This window comes from Neolamprologus multifasciatus, chromosome 10, assembly GCF_963576455.1.
Source record: "Neolamprologus multifasciatus chromosome 10, fNeoMul1.2, whole genome shotgun sequence".
NCBI lineage: Eukaryota > Metazoa > Chordata > Actinopteri > Cichliformes > Cichlidae > Neolamprologus > Neolamprologus multifasciatus.
Window position 1 is genome coordinate 6039768 of NC_140448.1, and position 17234 is coordinate 6057001.

The 17234-nt window shown below is 45.0% G+C and overlaps 1 protein-coding gene across 2 annotated transcripts in view; it reads right to left on the minus strand.

The window, feature by feature from the left end:
* Positions 1–1592: 1592 nt before the first annotated feature.
* spns2 (SPNS lysolipid transporter 2, sphingosine-1-phosphate) overlaps positions 1593–17234 on the minus strand; it is a 62337-nt gene continuing 46695 nt past the window's right edge. Inside the window, exons 9-13 of one of the 2 annotated variants that reach the window (XM_085174051.1) lie at positions 15306–15371; positions 14277–14375; positions 10725–10888; positions 8765–8801; positions 1593–3901 (exon numbers count right to left, since the gene is read on the minus strand). In XM_085174051.1, coding sequence (XP_085030177.1) covers positions 3875–3901; positions 8765–8801; positions 10725–10888; positions 14277–14375; positions 15306–15371 — 393 coding nt within the window. In that variant the 3' untranslated portion in view covers positions 1593–3874. Of the gene's footprint in view, positions 3902–8754; positions 8802–10724; positions 10889–14276; positions 14376–15305; positions 15372–17234 lie in introns of both variants that reach the window. The other variant, XM_085174052.1, reaches the window with a different exon arrangement.

Sequence of the window (17234 nt, forward strand, 5' to 3'; positions counted from 1 at the left end):
TGTACGCGTTTTTTACGTGTTTTGGAGTTTTTACGTGTTTTGGAGTTTGTACGTGTTTTTTACGTGTTTTGGAGTTTGTACGTGCTTCAGGGTTTGTACGTGTTTTTTACGTTTTGGAGTTTTTACGTGTTTTGGAGTTTGTACGTGCTTCAGGGTTTGTACGCGTTTTTTACGTGTTTTGGAGTTTTTACGTGTTTTGGAGTTTGTACGTGCTTCGGAGTTTGTACGTGTTTTTTACGTGTTTTTTTACGTGTTTTGGAGTTTGTACGTGCTTCAGGGTTTGTACGTGTTTTTTACATGTTTTGGAGTTTTTATGTGTTTTGGAGTTTTTACGTGTTTTGGAGTTTGTATGTGTTTTGGAGTTTGTACGTGCTTCAAGGTTTGTACGCGTTTTTTATGTGTTTTGGAGTTTTTACGTGTTTTGGAGTTTGTACGGGCTTCAGAGTTCGTACGTGATTTGAAGTTTGTATGTGCTTTGTCTGTAGGGGCCACCGTAAATATACTTTTATTTATTCACTCCACATAAAATGTAATAAATAAATCATATAATACAAAAATCAACTATTCACATTTCAACTTTTAACTAATTAAATTTTCAGCTTTTTCCTTTTAAACTAATTTAAAGTGAAACAACACAAAACACTACAAACCACAACACAATTAAATATAAATTAAAATATGAAAACAAAAAGAAGATGCACTCTGTCATATGGACCCGCATGAATAAACTTTGTGAATCCTTTATCATCTGCAATTGAAAATAGTTGTGGATGATTACTATACCTTTCTAATGTGATGTTGTTGTCCCTGGCTCTCTTTCTCTCTCTCTCCCTCCCGCTCTGTTCCTGTGTTACTGAGTGTAACTACCGCCCCTCCCCCCTCTTCCCAGCTTAAAGCACAAGGCTCGCGTGCGGAGTGAAGCGGGAAAAAAGTGCGAGAGAGAGAGAGAAAAAAACAAAAACACGGCTCTCGATAAGGAGCCGGCTCTAAGAGCCATTTCGTTTGCGACCAACCCATCACTGAAACGCCGTGAACACACTCGCTTGGTTGTGGCGTTACAGATACACAGAGACGCAGAGACTTGTGTGTGAATAGGTTTATTTGATTTACAGACCTGTACATTTTTCCATCAATCCACCCACGGGAGCATCACATTCCAGTTCTAAAAGAATACCCTTTGACTTCTCGGATTCGTGTACTGACGTCCTCTAAAAATAAAAATAACTTCTGTTTTTTGTTTTTTTCTCTTCTGCTCAACATGAGTTGATTTATACAGACTCTTGTATGACAAGAAGCATTTCCTCGAGACATCACTTCAGTGATTGTTAACATTTACGACAGATAAAAGGACGCACTGGTGCTAAATCAACTGAAGTTTGGCAACGTGAAACTCGGTTCGTGGCTCGTCTGATCAGAGCGGAAGTTCCTACCGATGACAGATGACGACATGCCAGCGCCGAGGCCGGGCCGTCGATGGTGCGAGGCTGTGGCTCAAAGAAATCCCTGATCATTAAATGTGCAAAAATGGTTTTGAATCTAAAAATAAAAACACATAAATGAGCTTAATATAAATTGCATCCTTACAACGAGACTAATGTGTCTTAAAAACAACCTTTGCATTTATTTCTGCGTCTACACGTGGGAGATGTCCAATCATAATCCAGCTAATGCAAAAGGGGCGTGTGTTGTTTCAGTATGACAGTGACACATGGCTCAGCCTATTATACTGCAGCCTTAAATTTCCCTTTATAGAATATTCTTCAATATGTAACAAACAAATAAATACATTGCATCCAAGCCATCATTTACAATATATTAAAATCGCTGCATGATATAGCTTTATATATATATATCTCTACTTAGGTATTCAAAAAGTCCTCTGATAACATTACAAAGGAAAAGAAGATCAATAAATGGAAGGTAAGAAGCTTAGTTCGTTAAGAAGATGAAGGTGGTGTAAACACATCGGGTGGGACAATCACATTCAGAGAGCTCCACGCAGTTGGAGGAAGAAGCTAAAGCTAATGATCTGGCAGCAAGGACACAGCCCACACAGCACCCCCACACAGCCAGTGAGTCACGCTCACACATCGATGCTACAAGAACAACCTCGGAGTCTCCTTTTGTTCCTCAGCTAAGGTCAGTGCATCCTCTGCCTTCTGTGGTTCCTTCCAGGTCTGCAAAGTGCATCTTTCCCCTTAAACCTGGGATCCATTAGTGGCTCTGAGGTTTCACAATAATCACTTTCACCCTTCACCATAGCTTGTGTTATGTACAAGCTACATGCTATAGCTTCCCTCACTGACAATTTTTGTTTTGTTTTCTTCACAGAGATGTGTACCCATGGAAACGACAGGCAGCTCTTTCAGCTCTTTAGGGGGATTCCTCATTCATCAGTTTGCAACGATACGAGCTCGCGTTTCCTGTTCCTGTCTGGGATTTTGATTCCCATCGCTAATAAACTGATGACTGCATCTCCAGCTCTTTCCAAAGATCCTTTCTTCTAATCATGCAATGGGATATCTGCAATTGGAGGGGAAGGGCCTCTTTTCACAATGCCTGTTATTGTAACCGCTGATGATTGGACTGCGATCCACCATTAAGAGCGACTCGGTCCCTGTGTGGGTGGGCGGTGTGTCCAGAAATTCAAAACCAACCATCAGCGAGCTCTTTAAAGGGAAGCCGAGCTCACTGATAAGGCAGTGTGAAACAAAAAGGTTGGTTTCTTCTAAATGTTCTTAGTATTGCTTCTCGTGTACATAAACACAGTCAAAAGACTAGCATGACATTTACTTTTGGAAAAAGCATGAATAGAATAAATTATAAATATAAATTATATAAACTATACATATCCAGTGTCCACTTTAAATTGCCCAGACTGCATCATCACGGTTAGGAAACAATCATAGGCAGTAACCTCCAGCTTCAAATCCGACACAAACAGAAAACGACACAAACAATCCGAACATGACGAGTTCTCATCCAAGTGCTCAAAGTGGAAACGCACACGGGGCTCAAAGAAACATCTGCAGGTGTGAAAGCTCCGACTTTAAGGCTTGTTCACTGACCTTTCCCAAAGCAACACATTTTTGGCTCTAGCTTGTTTACATGCACGCAAAACTTTCACTGTGAAAATACTGAATTTATGGTGTAAACACTGAATCTGCTGTTTCTGCTGTTACTGCGGCGAGACTGTGATGAGTAATGCGACATCAGTCACTTGTTTAAAGAGATAACGCCTGCACCGCTGCTGCGTTTTCCTGCGGTTGCATCACTGGCTCCTGGCGTCTCGTCCGTTTACAGGCTTCGAGCACAGAAAGCCAGCGTGCGAGGGCGCCACAGAGAAACCAACGAGGCTGCTTTAGCTTCAGCAGAGCATGCGTGGCTTAGTCGAATGCATGTAAACATAGCTAGTGATGAATTCACGAGGGCTGTTGGCGGTCAGTGCAAATCCGAAGGAATGTAATGATGCTATGGCACTTGTTGCAGATCGACAGCCGATAAGAGACAGACAGGCAGACAGACAGGGCGGGTTCGTGGTCAGCATTCAGTAGTTTAGCATCAGGAGGGCTTACGGCGGACTTGGCCTGCACCTTATCCTTCAAAAGTTCAGAGGATCCTCACAGAGGCGAGGAGGACACGATCCAAGTGGAGGGTGGGTTGAGCACCTTCTCACCGGGCTGTGGTTTAGAAGGAGGGGCAAGACGCGCCCTCTTTCCAGTTCCGAGTCACCTCAGCGAGACTGTAAAAAAACAGAGCAGCAGGAGCCAAGAGGAGGAGGAGGATGATGATCTTGGGGGAGGATGACTGGGAGCATAAAGAAGCCTTTCTTTTATCGTCGTCTGGTCATCCTTTGTCAGGTTTGGTTGTGCATTCAGGTAGCTCCGCGTTTGCTCGTCACCTGAGAGGAAGAGAGAGAAAGGTGCAGTTAGAGCCTGGCCGTACCACGGGGAGGTCGAAAGCTCCCGGGCCATCTGGTACGACCCTTCACACCAGGACCAGCCTATGACCTAAATATGCCAGCGCTTTACGCTTTGTCTAACGCAGATCCTCCCCAGTCTGCAAGCTATAAGCCACAGCAACACGCGGCCGCTGCTTCTCCAGATGGAGCCGTATATTCGATGTTGATGGTGCCTCGGTTTCTATGTCAAACATGCCATCGGCATACACAAAGATTAATGAGGGAGGGGTTTGTTGAGGGTAAAACACGGTCATAACACGAGGCGATTAATGATGAAGTGATTGAACGAAGAGGCCGGTGTGACAATCTAACTTGTAGCTGCTGATACAAACACAAACAAAGCTAATGCGTGGAGAAGGCGTGGCACCAGAGGGGGGACTTCACACCAGCTGGAGATTAGACCTTTAAGCTTTCACGGTGCCACTTGTGATCCCTTCAGATTGGATGAGTGAGGGATGGCCGAGTGTCCCGCTGTTTGTTGTGGTCATTTACGTTGCCCTGGACGCTCCAGTGCACGTGCTAATGCTGCTGCTACAATGGGATTACTGCGAGAGAGCTCAGCAGTGATTTTCTGAGCGTCTCTCAGTGAAACACACACAGGTGTATATAGTGCACATGTAGACACACACACTGAGAGCAGCTGGGGTAATTAGCATAAACAAGAGGATTAAGGGATTTCTGGTTTGCATATGCAGATCCAGTCCTCTCTGGGATGAAGCATTTTTCTCTGTTATTAGTTCCAGTTGTTGCTGTAAACTCTGAATTGTTTATGAGACAGACTTGCAATTAAAATACCCAAACGCTAGTGTGATGGAGAGATAATTAGAGTTGTGAATGCTTTGATATTTGTGGGACTGGCCTGCCTCCTCGCAGCTTTACAATTACTGTGCTGGCTTCTGCAGCAAAGTGGAGGACTGAGTGATTTGGCAAGCAAACAAAGACTAATCAAACCAACATGCAGCAGTTTTTGGAAGCAAAAACATGTCGGCTGAGATGTGATGGAGGAGCGACGAAACCAGACTGAAGGCCAAAGATACAATAAAGAAAACACGGCATTCACAACGTCATGAAACAGGAGCAATGCAATAAAAGCTATAGGAGTCCCACCACAGCCTGCTCTATACTTCCCGTGTGTGCATATGCATGTGTGTGTGTGTGCATATGCATGTGTGTGTGTGTGCATATGCATGTGTGTGTGTGTGCATATGCATGTGTGTGTGTGTGTGTGTGTGTGTGTGTGTGTGTGTGTGTGTGTGTGTGTGTGCGGTCTGCGGTTGCTGCACGGTGACCCCAGCGAGCTCTGCTGACTGAGGACTCTGAGCCTTTGTTGAATGATAAGAGGGGGAAGAAGGAAAGTTTGTGCCTGCAGCTGTATAAACAGTTGTAACAGTTAAAGTTTGGACAGCAGTGATTAACTCAGAGTTTTGCATCATGATTTAAATTTCCGGGATTGCAGTTACTGAATAAATGAGCGTGAAGGTCCGCTGTCACATCACACGCCGATCTTTTGACGGCCCCCGGCTCAGGGACGTCCTCGGGGTATTGTGCGGCGGGGTGGAGGATACCTGGTCAGCAGAGGCCAGTTCCTCTTGCAAATGAAGTTAATTGGATGTCGGCGTATCTCATCTCCGTCTGGGATTGCTTCGCCGGAGATTAATAGCTCACGATGTATAACAGCTTAAGCGATTACTGCCTCCCTTCATCCTCATTTATTCAGCAGAAGTGTCTTTTCTCTGCTCACACAAGCTCCCACTTCTTGATGGATTCAGACACTTTTTCAAATTAAAATATTCTCCCTAAACTTTTCCAGCGCTTCATAATTTCATATTTGTCGGCCTGTTTCTATTTGACGGCCTGTTTCTATTTGATGGCCTGTTTCTATTCTATTTGTCGGCCTGTTTCTATTTGTCGGCCTTTTTCTATTTGTCGGTCTGTTTCTATTTGTCGGTCTGTTTCTATTTGTCGGCCTGTTTCTATTTGTCGGTCTGTTTCTATTTGTCGGCCTGTTTCTATTTGTCGGCCTGTTTCTATTTGTCGGCCACACATGCATATGCACACACACTGTTTCTATTCTATTTGTCGGCCTGTTTCTATTTGTCGGCCTGTTTCTATTTGTCGGTCTGTTTCTATTTGACAGCCTTTTTCTATTTGTCGGCCTGTTTCTATTTGTCGGCCTTTTTCTATTTGTCGGTCTGTTTCTATTTGTCGGCCTGTTTCTATTTGTCGGCCTGTTTCTATTTGTCGGCCACACATGCATATGCACACACACTGTTTCTATTCTATTTGTCGGCCTGTTTCTATTTGTCGGCCTGTTTCTATTTGTCGGTCTGTTTCTATTTGACAGCCTTTTTCTATTTGTCGGCCTGTTTCTATTTGTCGGCCACACATGCATATGCACACACACTGTTTCTATTCTATTTGACGGCCTGTTTCTATTCTATTTGTCGGCCTGTTTCTATTTGACGGCCTGTTTCTATTTGTCGGACACACATGCATATGCACACACACTGTTTCTATTCTATTTGACGGCCTGTTTCTATTCTATTTGTCGGCCTGTTTCTATTTGTCGGCCTGTTTCTATTCTATTTGTCGGCCTGTTTCTATTTGACGGCCTGTTTCTATTCTATTTGTCGATTTGACGGCCTGTTTCTATTTGTCGGCCTGTTTCTATTTGACGGCTTGTTTCTATTTGTCGGCCTGTTTCTATTTGTCGGCCTGTTTCTATTTGACGGCCTGTTTCTATTCTATTTGACGGCCTGTTTCTATTTGACGGCCTGTTTCTGTTTGTCGGCCTGTTTCTGTTTGTTGGCCTGTTTCTATTTGTCGGCCTGTTTCTATTTGACGGCCTGTTTCTATTCTATTTGACGGCCTGTTTCTATTTGACGGCCTGTTTCTGTTTGTCGGCCTGTTTCTGTTTGTTGGCCTGTTTCTATTTGTCGGCCTGTTTCTATCTTATTTGACGGCCTGTTTCTATTTGGCGGCCTGTTTCTATTTGGCGGCCTGTTTCTATTTGACGGCTGCACACAGCGGTCAAAGTGAGCGTGAACACGTGTCATCGCTGAGCAGGTAATCTGTTTTCTGTATTGATCTTGAATCAGACCCAAGGGAGGAAATGCTACCTGCCATTGACTGGATTACCCTCCACATCAAATCTGTTGAGAATCAATTAGTTGGAACGATGTGGTTGCAGAGCAGAAATGTCACAGGCAGACTCAACTCTGACCTCATGCAGCTGTAATCACTGTTCTCTATAATTAGCACCGTGTGACAGCAGGAACAAAATGCTTTGGCTGCTGCGTGTGACAGAGAAGTGATGAGGCCCTCAGGCCGAGAGCACTGAAACACAATATGCACGGCGGCGGCGCCTTTCGTGTCACCTGTCATTAGCTATGCACGCTAATCTCACCCTGCCAATGGGAATGACACTGCAGGACGTACAGGACAGCACTGGTGTTTCGATATTTTGCAGCCCATTATATACAAATGTTATGCCCCCATGTTTCTGCAGAATATATTCTGAAGCATTCTGCAAATTTTGAGATTGATTTTCTGCCTTCGAGGCAGCCGGTGCCTCCCATCCATCAGTGCTCCATGCAAATCTACTTGCCAAGATCTCACCTGTAATAGGTAATCCATCACAGTAAACATTTGGTTGCTGTGAGTCATGCTATGCCACACGGTGGTGCAGCTTTCAGTGTTAATTGTTGAAAACATTCTTATTCTCAAGGCGAATATTTACACTGTTGTTTGCACAGTTTCTGTTGTCGTCAAAGGAGGCTTTTACACTTTTCTGACTTGGTGTTGTACGAGCAAACCTGAACTGAGCGGTGCCACCAGCGTAGCGTCTCGTCAGTTGTAATCTTCGAATTTTAATTTCTATGTTTATTTCGTAAAATGTGCAGGATGAGCAGAGGACAACTTTCCTACATGCACACAGATAATCAGGTTTTCTCAGGACGATCATTCTTTCTACCGTCTGTGTGAAGTCGCACTCTCAGACTAATTTTCCATCTAATCGACCGTTGCTCTCAAATACTACAGGCAGCTGCAACTTTGGCCGATGATCACACTTTCCTGACCTGAACTCTGTCCATCCGGTCAAAACTCCAACGCCTTTGTTTTCTCGTTTGTCTATCCTGGTTACACCAGCAGGCGGGACCTTGGCTCACACAGACAGATTATTTCACAGTAGTGAAAAAAAGCCAAAATTACAAGCATCAATTGGCAGTTTTTTCCGTTTCCGTTTGATAAATATTTAGAGGTCAATTAAACCCAGCCAGGGCTCCAAAGAACAGAGTAAAAGCCCGGCCTTTCAGCTGTACATGATAACCTTTACAAATAAGTCACGGCAGATTTTCTTGTCTTCCTAATCAGGGAGTCAAAGTTTATTCTTGTGCCCCCCCCCCCCCCATTGTGCAGAGTCTGCTGGTTTGCTGCCAGTTATTGTGTGCTTTTCTGCTGAGTTAATAATTAGGGAGGTTTTGCACCATGTGTGTCAGAGTGATAAAGGCAGGAAATAGGAAAGGCACCTCAGGTCCTGATAAGATGCCAAGTAGTTGGTCAAATAACCACAATTCAAAGAACGCCTGAGTAGACGCCGAATGGCTTCGTGTTTATCACCTGCACTGCTGTAAAGCTCTGCGTGGCCTCAGGTTAACGTATGGCCTTGTTTTAGGTGTCTCCCAATGAAAAGCGCTGCCAGGTACTGAGAAGGGAGCTCTGTAAAAGTCAGTGAGCTGAGACTGTCACTGCTGCTGCTGCTGAAAGTGTGTTTAGGATAAAAGGCAATTTACCTGGTCATACCTTGACTGAAGACGGGGGCTGTGTTGCCTGGTTACACCTGAAGAAAGAAGAATCATTTTAGCATCTTGCTAAAAAACACACAATTCACTATATGTTTATGAATCCTCAGTTTTTCTTCCCGTTTCATCCTAATTTCCATCATGTCCACATCCTGTTCTCACCAAGCTGCAGCGCCTGCCTGCTGGAAGCGCTCGATCGAAGCTCACAGTCATGGCGGCTGAGACAGATCTGCTGTCACACATCACCGAGTGTAAATGTGGACTGGATAAATGTGCGAGAAGGGTGTGTGTGTGTGTGTGCAATGAACCGGAGCTATTAATGGCAACCCTGCAGCCACAAAAAGCTAACAACCTAGAAATAATAAAGCAATCTTTAAGGCAGGAATTAGACACACACTCTGACGAGTTCCTTGTTCAGCTTTTTATAAATAGCTCAGAGTGTCTGAGGACACACTCAGCGGAGGAGGACGGGGGGGTGCAGGGCGCTGTGTATAAATTGGGGCTTTATAGTGTGAATGGGATCTATAAATAGCCGAGTCGTGGAACAACCCTCGTTCGACAAAGTTGTGCGTGTTGTGAGCTTTCTCGGTCCCCGAGGTGCTGTTCGCTGTTTGTTACATAAGAGCTGCTGCTGTTTCAGTCTGATGGGATATTTGCGCAGGTATGAACGTTTGCTGTTGTACCGAGTGGATTCACAGTCGTTTATGCTTCAGCTTTCCACAGGAGCACGCTGTGGGTGTGGATGGTGTTCTTCCTACCACAGTGTCTGTGTGACGTCTGCATACTCACACGTATTACTGCAGACTCTGAGCAGCATAAGGATTTATTACATACTGATTAATACAGATTTTAGTCTTTTATACACGGAGACTTAACGCTGTACTGGCGTTGAATCCAATTGACCTTAATGCTAACTTCCATACAGCATGTGAAGTATTTGTATGAGGACACGATGACGACCCTCCAGGCTGTGTAGCTCTGCACATGCTGCAACATTAGACCTAAACAGTGAAAGTTAAGGGCTTGTGGTTGGACATAGTTTGAGTGAACATTTGCCATCTGCTATGCAATCTGCAATAATGTGGTTGCATGTTTGGCCACAGCCTCGTATCTATTACTGGCACAATGGCAAGCGTGGCTTCGTAGCTACAGCAGTGATGTCTTTAAAAAGAGCTCTTTAAAACCGTATATTAACATTTCACAGAGGAAACATCAACAGCGTGAACGGCAGCTTGGACTACAAATATGGCAGCGACACTAAAATGCTCCTCTGGTGATTATTTTGACCAAGCTGGATAAAAAAAGCTCGAACAGGGTTTGGAAACTCTGGGAAACAACGAGTGACTAAGTCGATCGGGCGAAGACAGACATCAGACTGCCATCCTGTCTAAAAACGCCCGTCATCTTTAGCAGGAAGGAAGTCATTTCTTAGAACGCTGGCACCAGGGGAGAAGCCGACGTGATGAAAAAAAACAGGAAAAAAGTCGTCAGGAGGAAATAAGAAGCCTGAAGAAGGACGAGTGTGTTTTTGCCTTTTAAGGCTGTGACCTGCTGTTTGAAGGAGGGAAAATATGAATGTATGAGTAGGACAGGCTGGTAAACGTCTTAGTGAGAACAAATTGATGGCTACAACAGCTCTGGAGCATTTTTGGCTGACTGGGACTTTCTGCTGGCTCGGGGCCTTTCTGGGTCCTCCGGGTTGGCACCAGTGTTGGCATCGCTCGGGCGCCGTGTCCCTGGCTCGCCTCAAACTCGAGCGTAAATAAAAAATCTCTGCTGACAATAAATAATACAAGCATTGCTGACACCTCCTCAACTTCTCGCAACTAAGATGATTTGTTTTGAACTTGTGGAGGTCTGACTCAGAAATGCAGAGGACACGTCGAGTAAGTATGAAATATTTAAGGAATGAATGACTCAATAATACATGAAATAATGATGAGTTATTCAAAAACACTTACTGGGCCTCAGCTTTATCTTTGTCATCCAGAAAATAGAGCGCGGTGGCCAGGAAAAACATGCCCCCCAGGACGATGATGAAGGGACAGAGCATGAGGGCGTAGCCCAAACTCAGGAACCGCCACAGCGCTGATGTAGTGTACTTCTGCTGAAGGGCGTCCGAGATCTGCAATCAGGCCAGACGCACACACACAATGACACATGACCACAAACACAACAACAGGAAAGATTGTACTCATTCAAAACCTTTATTTATCTCCTAATGCTCTGACACACTACAAGCTGCTCACAGCCTCACAGCGTGAGTTCAGCACATTTCATCATTTCAAAACCGACACATGATGTAAGACGCCTTGTTTTTGTCCTAAAATAGGCAGGATTTCACAGCTAATAGCTCATCTTCATCTTCTGTTGTGCGCAGTGTCGAGAAAAACAGCAGCTGGAGAGCGGTGGGAGTGAAGCGACCGTCTCTGCCTCCAGAGATCGCTGCTCTGACAGTCGTGACGGAGAGGAGGCTGCTGGCAGCTTTTAGCAGACTGTGGGCTGTCGAATCCGTGGGCAACAATAGGTCACTAAAGCACAGGCATTTCTTGTTATGTCAGCAAAAGCCAGGTCTTCTGCAGGGAGAGCTTAAGAAATACTGACAGGAGGACTGCATGCGTGTATGTGCTGCTATGTGCAGCCACGTGCATGCTTAATAAGGAGCCATTACAGAAAGGGAGAGAAAAGTGGCAGAAAATGACCAAATGTGTGTGTGTGTGTGTGTGTGTGAGGCTGGTGCAGAGGCCATTTCGTTAAGTACAGTCAATTGTCTGTACAGAGTGCAGCTTGACTAACACTACGTGGAGAACAGCCGCACGTCTAATTACTGAGCCAGAAAGCATTTCTTGGACGATTGCTGAGATTGTCAGCGGCATCCCCCTGCCACCCACTCTGCCTCTGGCTGTGTCCTACTTCACAGTATAGGTGGAGTCCATCATGTCCTTCTCGGGGGATTCGTTTTGGTTACGCGCTGATAGAGAGGAATCTTTGTTTTTTTACACGACAGGAAGTGGTATCTGTGCGGCATGCGGGCACCGATATCTGCAGGCGCGGCCATGTGGAGCAGGCGTACTGGAAATGCCGCAGTGGTTTGTTGTGCAGGATCTCCGTGTCACACGTCAAAACCTAATTGTGAACCAAGACGACTCACTTTCTCCTGTGGTTGCTAAGCAATAACCACTGGTCTGTTTTTCCTGTGACTCTCCACTTTGCTCATTCACAGTATTTGTGACAGCGTGCACGGGCGACTGCGTCTCTGCCTGCACTCAGCCTGTGCTGCGACAGCGCCGTGGCACTCGTCTAACCACTGCACAACAACAGAGCTGACGCACTCAGAGCAGTCTACGCTGCGGTCCTGGGTTTGTGAAGGTCTGAGAAACCGCCGGCGGTCGGCTGTGTCACCCAGAGGTGAACTGTGACCCCTGAAGCCTGGACGCAGGCTTTAGTGCCTTAAATACCGAGCTGTGTGTGTTTACCGACATTTGGGGCATGGGCAACAACCGCTAAGTAATAATCTTATATCGAACTATATAAAAGGCAATATAAGGTTGATGAGCTCAATGCCAGCACACATCACATGACAGCTCAGCTGATATTCTTTCAGATCTCCAGTTGTCTGCTCATAAACTGCTGTTTTAACCTCGGGACACCTTCTGTGCTGCTGCAAGCAGCTTTGCAACCCGCCTCCACCCCAGCTCCTCTTCTCATGCTGTTTCTCACCTTCTCAGTTTCATGTCGGCCGTCTGCATGTTTAATAGACAACAAAGCTGCGCTGCTATGGTCCTGTCTAAATAATCTGTTCTTTCAATTAATATTTCATCTGCTGGTTAATTTTCTGTTTTACTTGGTAAAATTCAGGAAGAAAACCGAGAAGTTTTATTATACCAGCGAGGCTATGTCCACACGTACTCGGGTATATTTGAAAACGCAGATTTTTCTATGCGTTTGCACCTTTCGTCCACACGTAAACGGCGTTTTTGGTCACTGAAAACGGAGATTTTTAAAAACTCCGGCCTCTGGATATTTTTGAAAACTCAGTTTTTGCATTTACGTGTGGACGAGAAAAACGGAGAAAACGCAGCGTCAAAGGTGTGCACTTTTTTTGACGTCACACTGTGCGCCATGTTATTGTTTCGGTGAAATGAATTTCTACAATACTGTTACTGTTAATTGTCTCTGCAGTGTTTAAATGCTTACATATACACACACAGTTACTGTCCCTCCACACATACGACTCGGTTCTGCTTCTATGCCCCAGCTTTGTTTACTTTTTCCCACCGAGGCTTCTAGACTTCTGATTGGCCAACATTTCTGCAGGTTAGGAATATAGCGCCACCTGCTGCTTTGGCATGTTCCTAGCAGCGTTTTCCTTCATTTCTGCCTTTACGCGTGGACGTAGCTGACTCCACCTGTTTTATTTATCCAACATAAAGCACAATGATTTCAAGCAGAGACAAATCCTCCCTGTCGGCAACACGTTGCATTTCTCCTGCTGCGACTGATCTGTTTCTGTGGTTAGACAGTTTCAAATGAGTAGAATCAAGGTGATTGAGAATGAGTCATACAGTTATCAAAGGAAAATCTCTCTGTGGCATCTGTAGAATATAATTGATCTATTGAATGTGCAGGCACAATGCAGTGCCCGCCCCTGAACCTGAATCACCACAGAATGTGTATTTTTTAAAGGCTTTGATCAGTCTGTAAATCATTTGCTGCTTCTTTTGTTACTCGGGCTTAGACACTATTTCAACATTTCCATTGAAGGAAGAAACCACCGCGGTCTTCTGCCTGCAGCTCTGCAGACACCTGCGTCTGCGTGAGCCTGTCAGGCCAGTTTGATCCACTAATCAAACACTTCCACTGCTTTTGTTAATGTAGCTGAGCCAGGCTGTGAGCCAGGCTGTGAGCCAGGGCACGACAACACAACACAAAGGCGGTTATGATAAAGTCAAGTGTGTGCATAGATTGTGACACGCTCTATGGCCATCACTGATTCTGTTCACGCTTCGTGCACGCTGAACAAGCGCGCACGCCGTCTGTGAGCTACTATTTAACATCGTTTAAGCTCAGGCTGAAATGTGAAGAATTTTACTCGACAGTTTGAATCCTGTTTCACACTTGACTGAATAGCAAGCAGCACTTTCACTCGGGCCCCTAAATGCTGTTCTTTGGTTGTATACTTGCAGTGTGAAGGGTGGGATGTGGGGCAGGGGGCTGCTTGTGACCTTTGAGGCCCAGCGTGGCGGTAAGAGCCATTTTCGTCTCCTGACCAGATGAATGCAGTAACAGAGGCCCCTTACTAGAGAAAGCCACTGACAGCCTGAAGAGCAGCGGTGAAATCACAGCTCTGTTCTCTCCTGAGACGTGAGCTAAAAGCTCCACTTTGCACCGTCCTACTTAAAGCGAGAACTGAGCATCGTTTGTGTTGCAGCAGTACTGCACTGGTTAAACCTTAAACACATTCCCTCTTCACACCCAGATCATCACACAGTGTTGTGTTGGGAGGGTCTTACCAGGCCTATCAGGTATGGACTTCCTGCATCACCCAGGAGATGAGAGGTGAAGCTCTGGAAGGCGACAGCTGTTGCTCTCCGCGTGGGTATAACAACAAACTGCAAACACACAAAGAAACAAAGGCTGAAACATGCAGCAGCACAAAGTAACTGGAATAAATAACTGCTGCAGTCAGAGGACAGCCCAGGCACACCTGCCAGTCTCAGTAAAAGTCGTCCACAGTGCTGCGTCTCCACACGGATGATCTGATATCGTCGTGTTGGTGTTGTTCCCAGATCACCATGAAAATGTTGTTCCAGGTTCAACATTGCAAGTGACCAATCACATTATTGTGACGTTATTCTTTTGCGCACCAACCCATTCGTGCATTTATGAAATTCCAATGTTGCAAGGACAATATCAATTCTGCTTAGCGTTTATTAAAGGGTCAGGGTCAGGGTCCGTTGATCGGCGGACAAAGGCAGTTTCTCGCAGCTTAAGTACAGTTTTTTGTTTTACGCCGGTTTTTCCCGAAGTCGCAAAAGTATGACATCACAACATTCTGATTGGTCACTTGCAATGTTTTTTTTTTTTGTTTTTTTTTTTGCAATGTTTTTTTTTTTTGCAACTTGCAATGTTGATCCTGGAACAACCTTTAGTATGATGATCTGAGAACAACACCAACACGAGGATATCAGATTGTGCCAGTCTCAGTAAAAGTCGTCCACAGTGCTTCGTCTCCACACAGTCACCACAAACACAAATCCAGCCGCTGCTTCGTTCACCCGGCTCAGCGGAAAATCCGATTTCATTTGGCTGATTTGAACTTTTAGACACTAAAACACACATCAGAGAAAAACCTCCCCTGTGTTTGTTTTCACCAGCGCGGTGACGCAGCCTCAGTCGAGGCGGCGATTATCAGCCACGCCCGAACTGTCGGCCGCTCGCACGTTTCCAAACCTGCATCTAATCTGACGACTCCATTGGTAAAGTTTGTCGCTGGAATTTCCAGTGACCCAGAGGAGAAGTACTGGTTTCTCAACACTTACCATTAAGATGTCTGCTGTTATGGCCCAGTTGAGGAAAAGCAGCGTCTCTCCAATAAAGATACAAACCTAAAGACAGAAAGAGATCGTTAACTCTGTGTGGGAACAGCAGAGAAAGGCTTTGGCTGTACTGGTTTATAAACATGTTATTATTTGTGGACACGCCGGCCTGCGTACGGCTAAGCCGAGCGTCGAGCCCACGAGCTGAAGAAGAATTGTTGTTGAAGCTCAGTGTGGAAAACTTTCAGCTTGTTAAATCTCTACAGGTGGAGGAGAAAACTTGACAGGAACACGCGGGCTGCTGGTGCACCGAGGGTCCAACACGGCTTCTCGCGCTGATGTGTTTCCTGCCGGGGAATAAAACTCGTGCTGCTGTCTCAGACCTACAGCACACAGAGATCACAGAGGGCGGCTGACAGCAGACAGGTCCGCTCTGAAAGCTGCCAACCGGACACCGTGACCGACACACGCACGCCGTGCGCTGACGAGACAACAGCTGCGAGGGGTCAGACGGCCTCGACAGAGCAGCGCCGACCGCCGCAGCCATGTCACGCCTCATAATGTGACACATCTGTCAGCGCTTTGCCGTGAAACTTGAGCTGATCGCTTACACGCGCTGCTGTACTGTAAGATGATTTAATAACGTACAGTAGACTGAAGCTGGCTCAAAGCAGTGACATCATGTGTTTGAAACTATGACCTCGTAGTGAGGACTGCTGTCTTTGTCGTTGGACCCGAGACAGCGTTCGCCAGAGCGACCTGCACCGTTACCATCTGCGACTGATACCAGGCGTCACTGGAGTCCATTAGCAAAGCTAAAGCCTGTTTCTGTAATAGAGCGACTGTATAAATTGAGTTGGACAGATCTGTAATGATGTAATTAATATGGAAACTTCTGCTCCTCGACTCTAATTGGCTGAGTCACGCTGCTGCCCGACACCTGATAAATGTGCGCCTTTGACCTGGAAGAAGTTCAAATAAATCTTACTTCATTACATCGAAATCATTATTCGCATCAGTAATGATCTGTCAGCTGGGACTTTGTTTGGTGTGTTAGTGTGGGCCACTTAATCCATATAAATTACACTTAACTGAACATATTGTTGCTTAAATAAATCAGCTTCTGGTTGTTTGCTCATCGACAGTGGGAGCAGTGTTGGTCAAGTTACTTGAAAAAAGTAATCAGTAACTAATTACTGATTACTTTCCCCAAAAAGTAATCCCGTTACTTATTTTCAAAAGTAATTAGTTACTTAGTTACTTTTTAAAAACACGATTTACAACCTGAATAGGTGATAAAGTGATAGATCTTTCAGCCCAATTCTACTTTTTCTACATAATCATCATACAAAATGTAATCAAATGGAAAAGTCTCTTTTTAAAACTTGTTTTATTAGTTTTAATCTTTTAACTTTATGCATCAAGCAAACATTTAATTATCTGCAACATTCTCTGACTGGAAGAAATTAGTTTAACATTTAAACCTATTTTCTGCACATTCCAGCACATAAAATAAAATATTTTTTGTGTGTTTACACTCAGTCTTTCAAATAGATGCAAGTAAAACACAGCAGAAAATAAATAAAGTCAAAGACTAGCGGTCCTGTTGCTCTATTTTCACCTGTAAAGCAGGAGTGGGGTAGGCGGAGGGTTACCCTGGTGCAGGTGTGCAGCGGTCAGTGGAAGAATCCGCGAGTTTCTCTGTGAGTTTCCCATTACGTCGTAGCTACTCGGTGCTTGTTTGGAAGTTTAGGGGTTTTTTCGCTGTAAAAAGAAGTTTTCTTCCCACGCACAACGGACACTAATGTTTTTGTCACTTTTTATGGAATCAAACTCAAAGTAAGGTCAGTACTTCCACGCTTTAAACGCTGCACGCTCATACTCTCTCTGCACTCGATATATGATCCATTGTTGATCTGCACACAGCTGTTG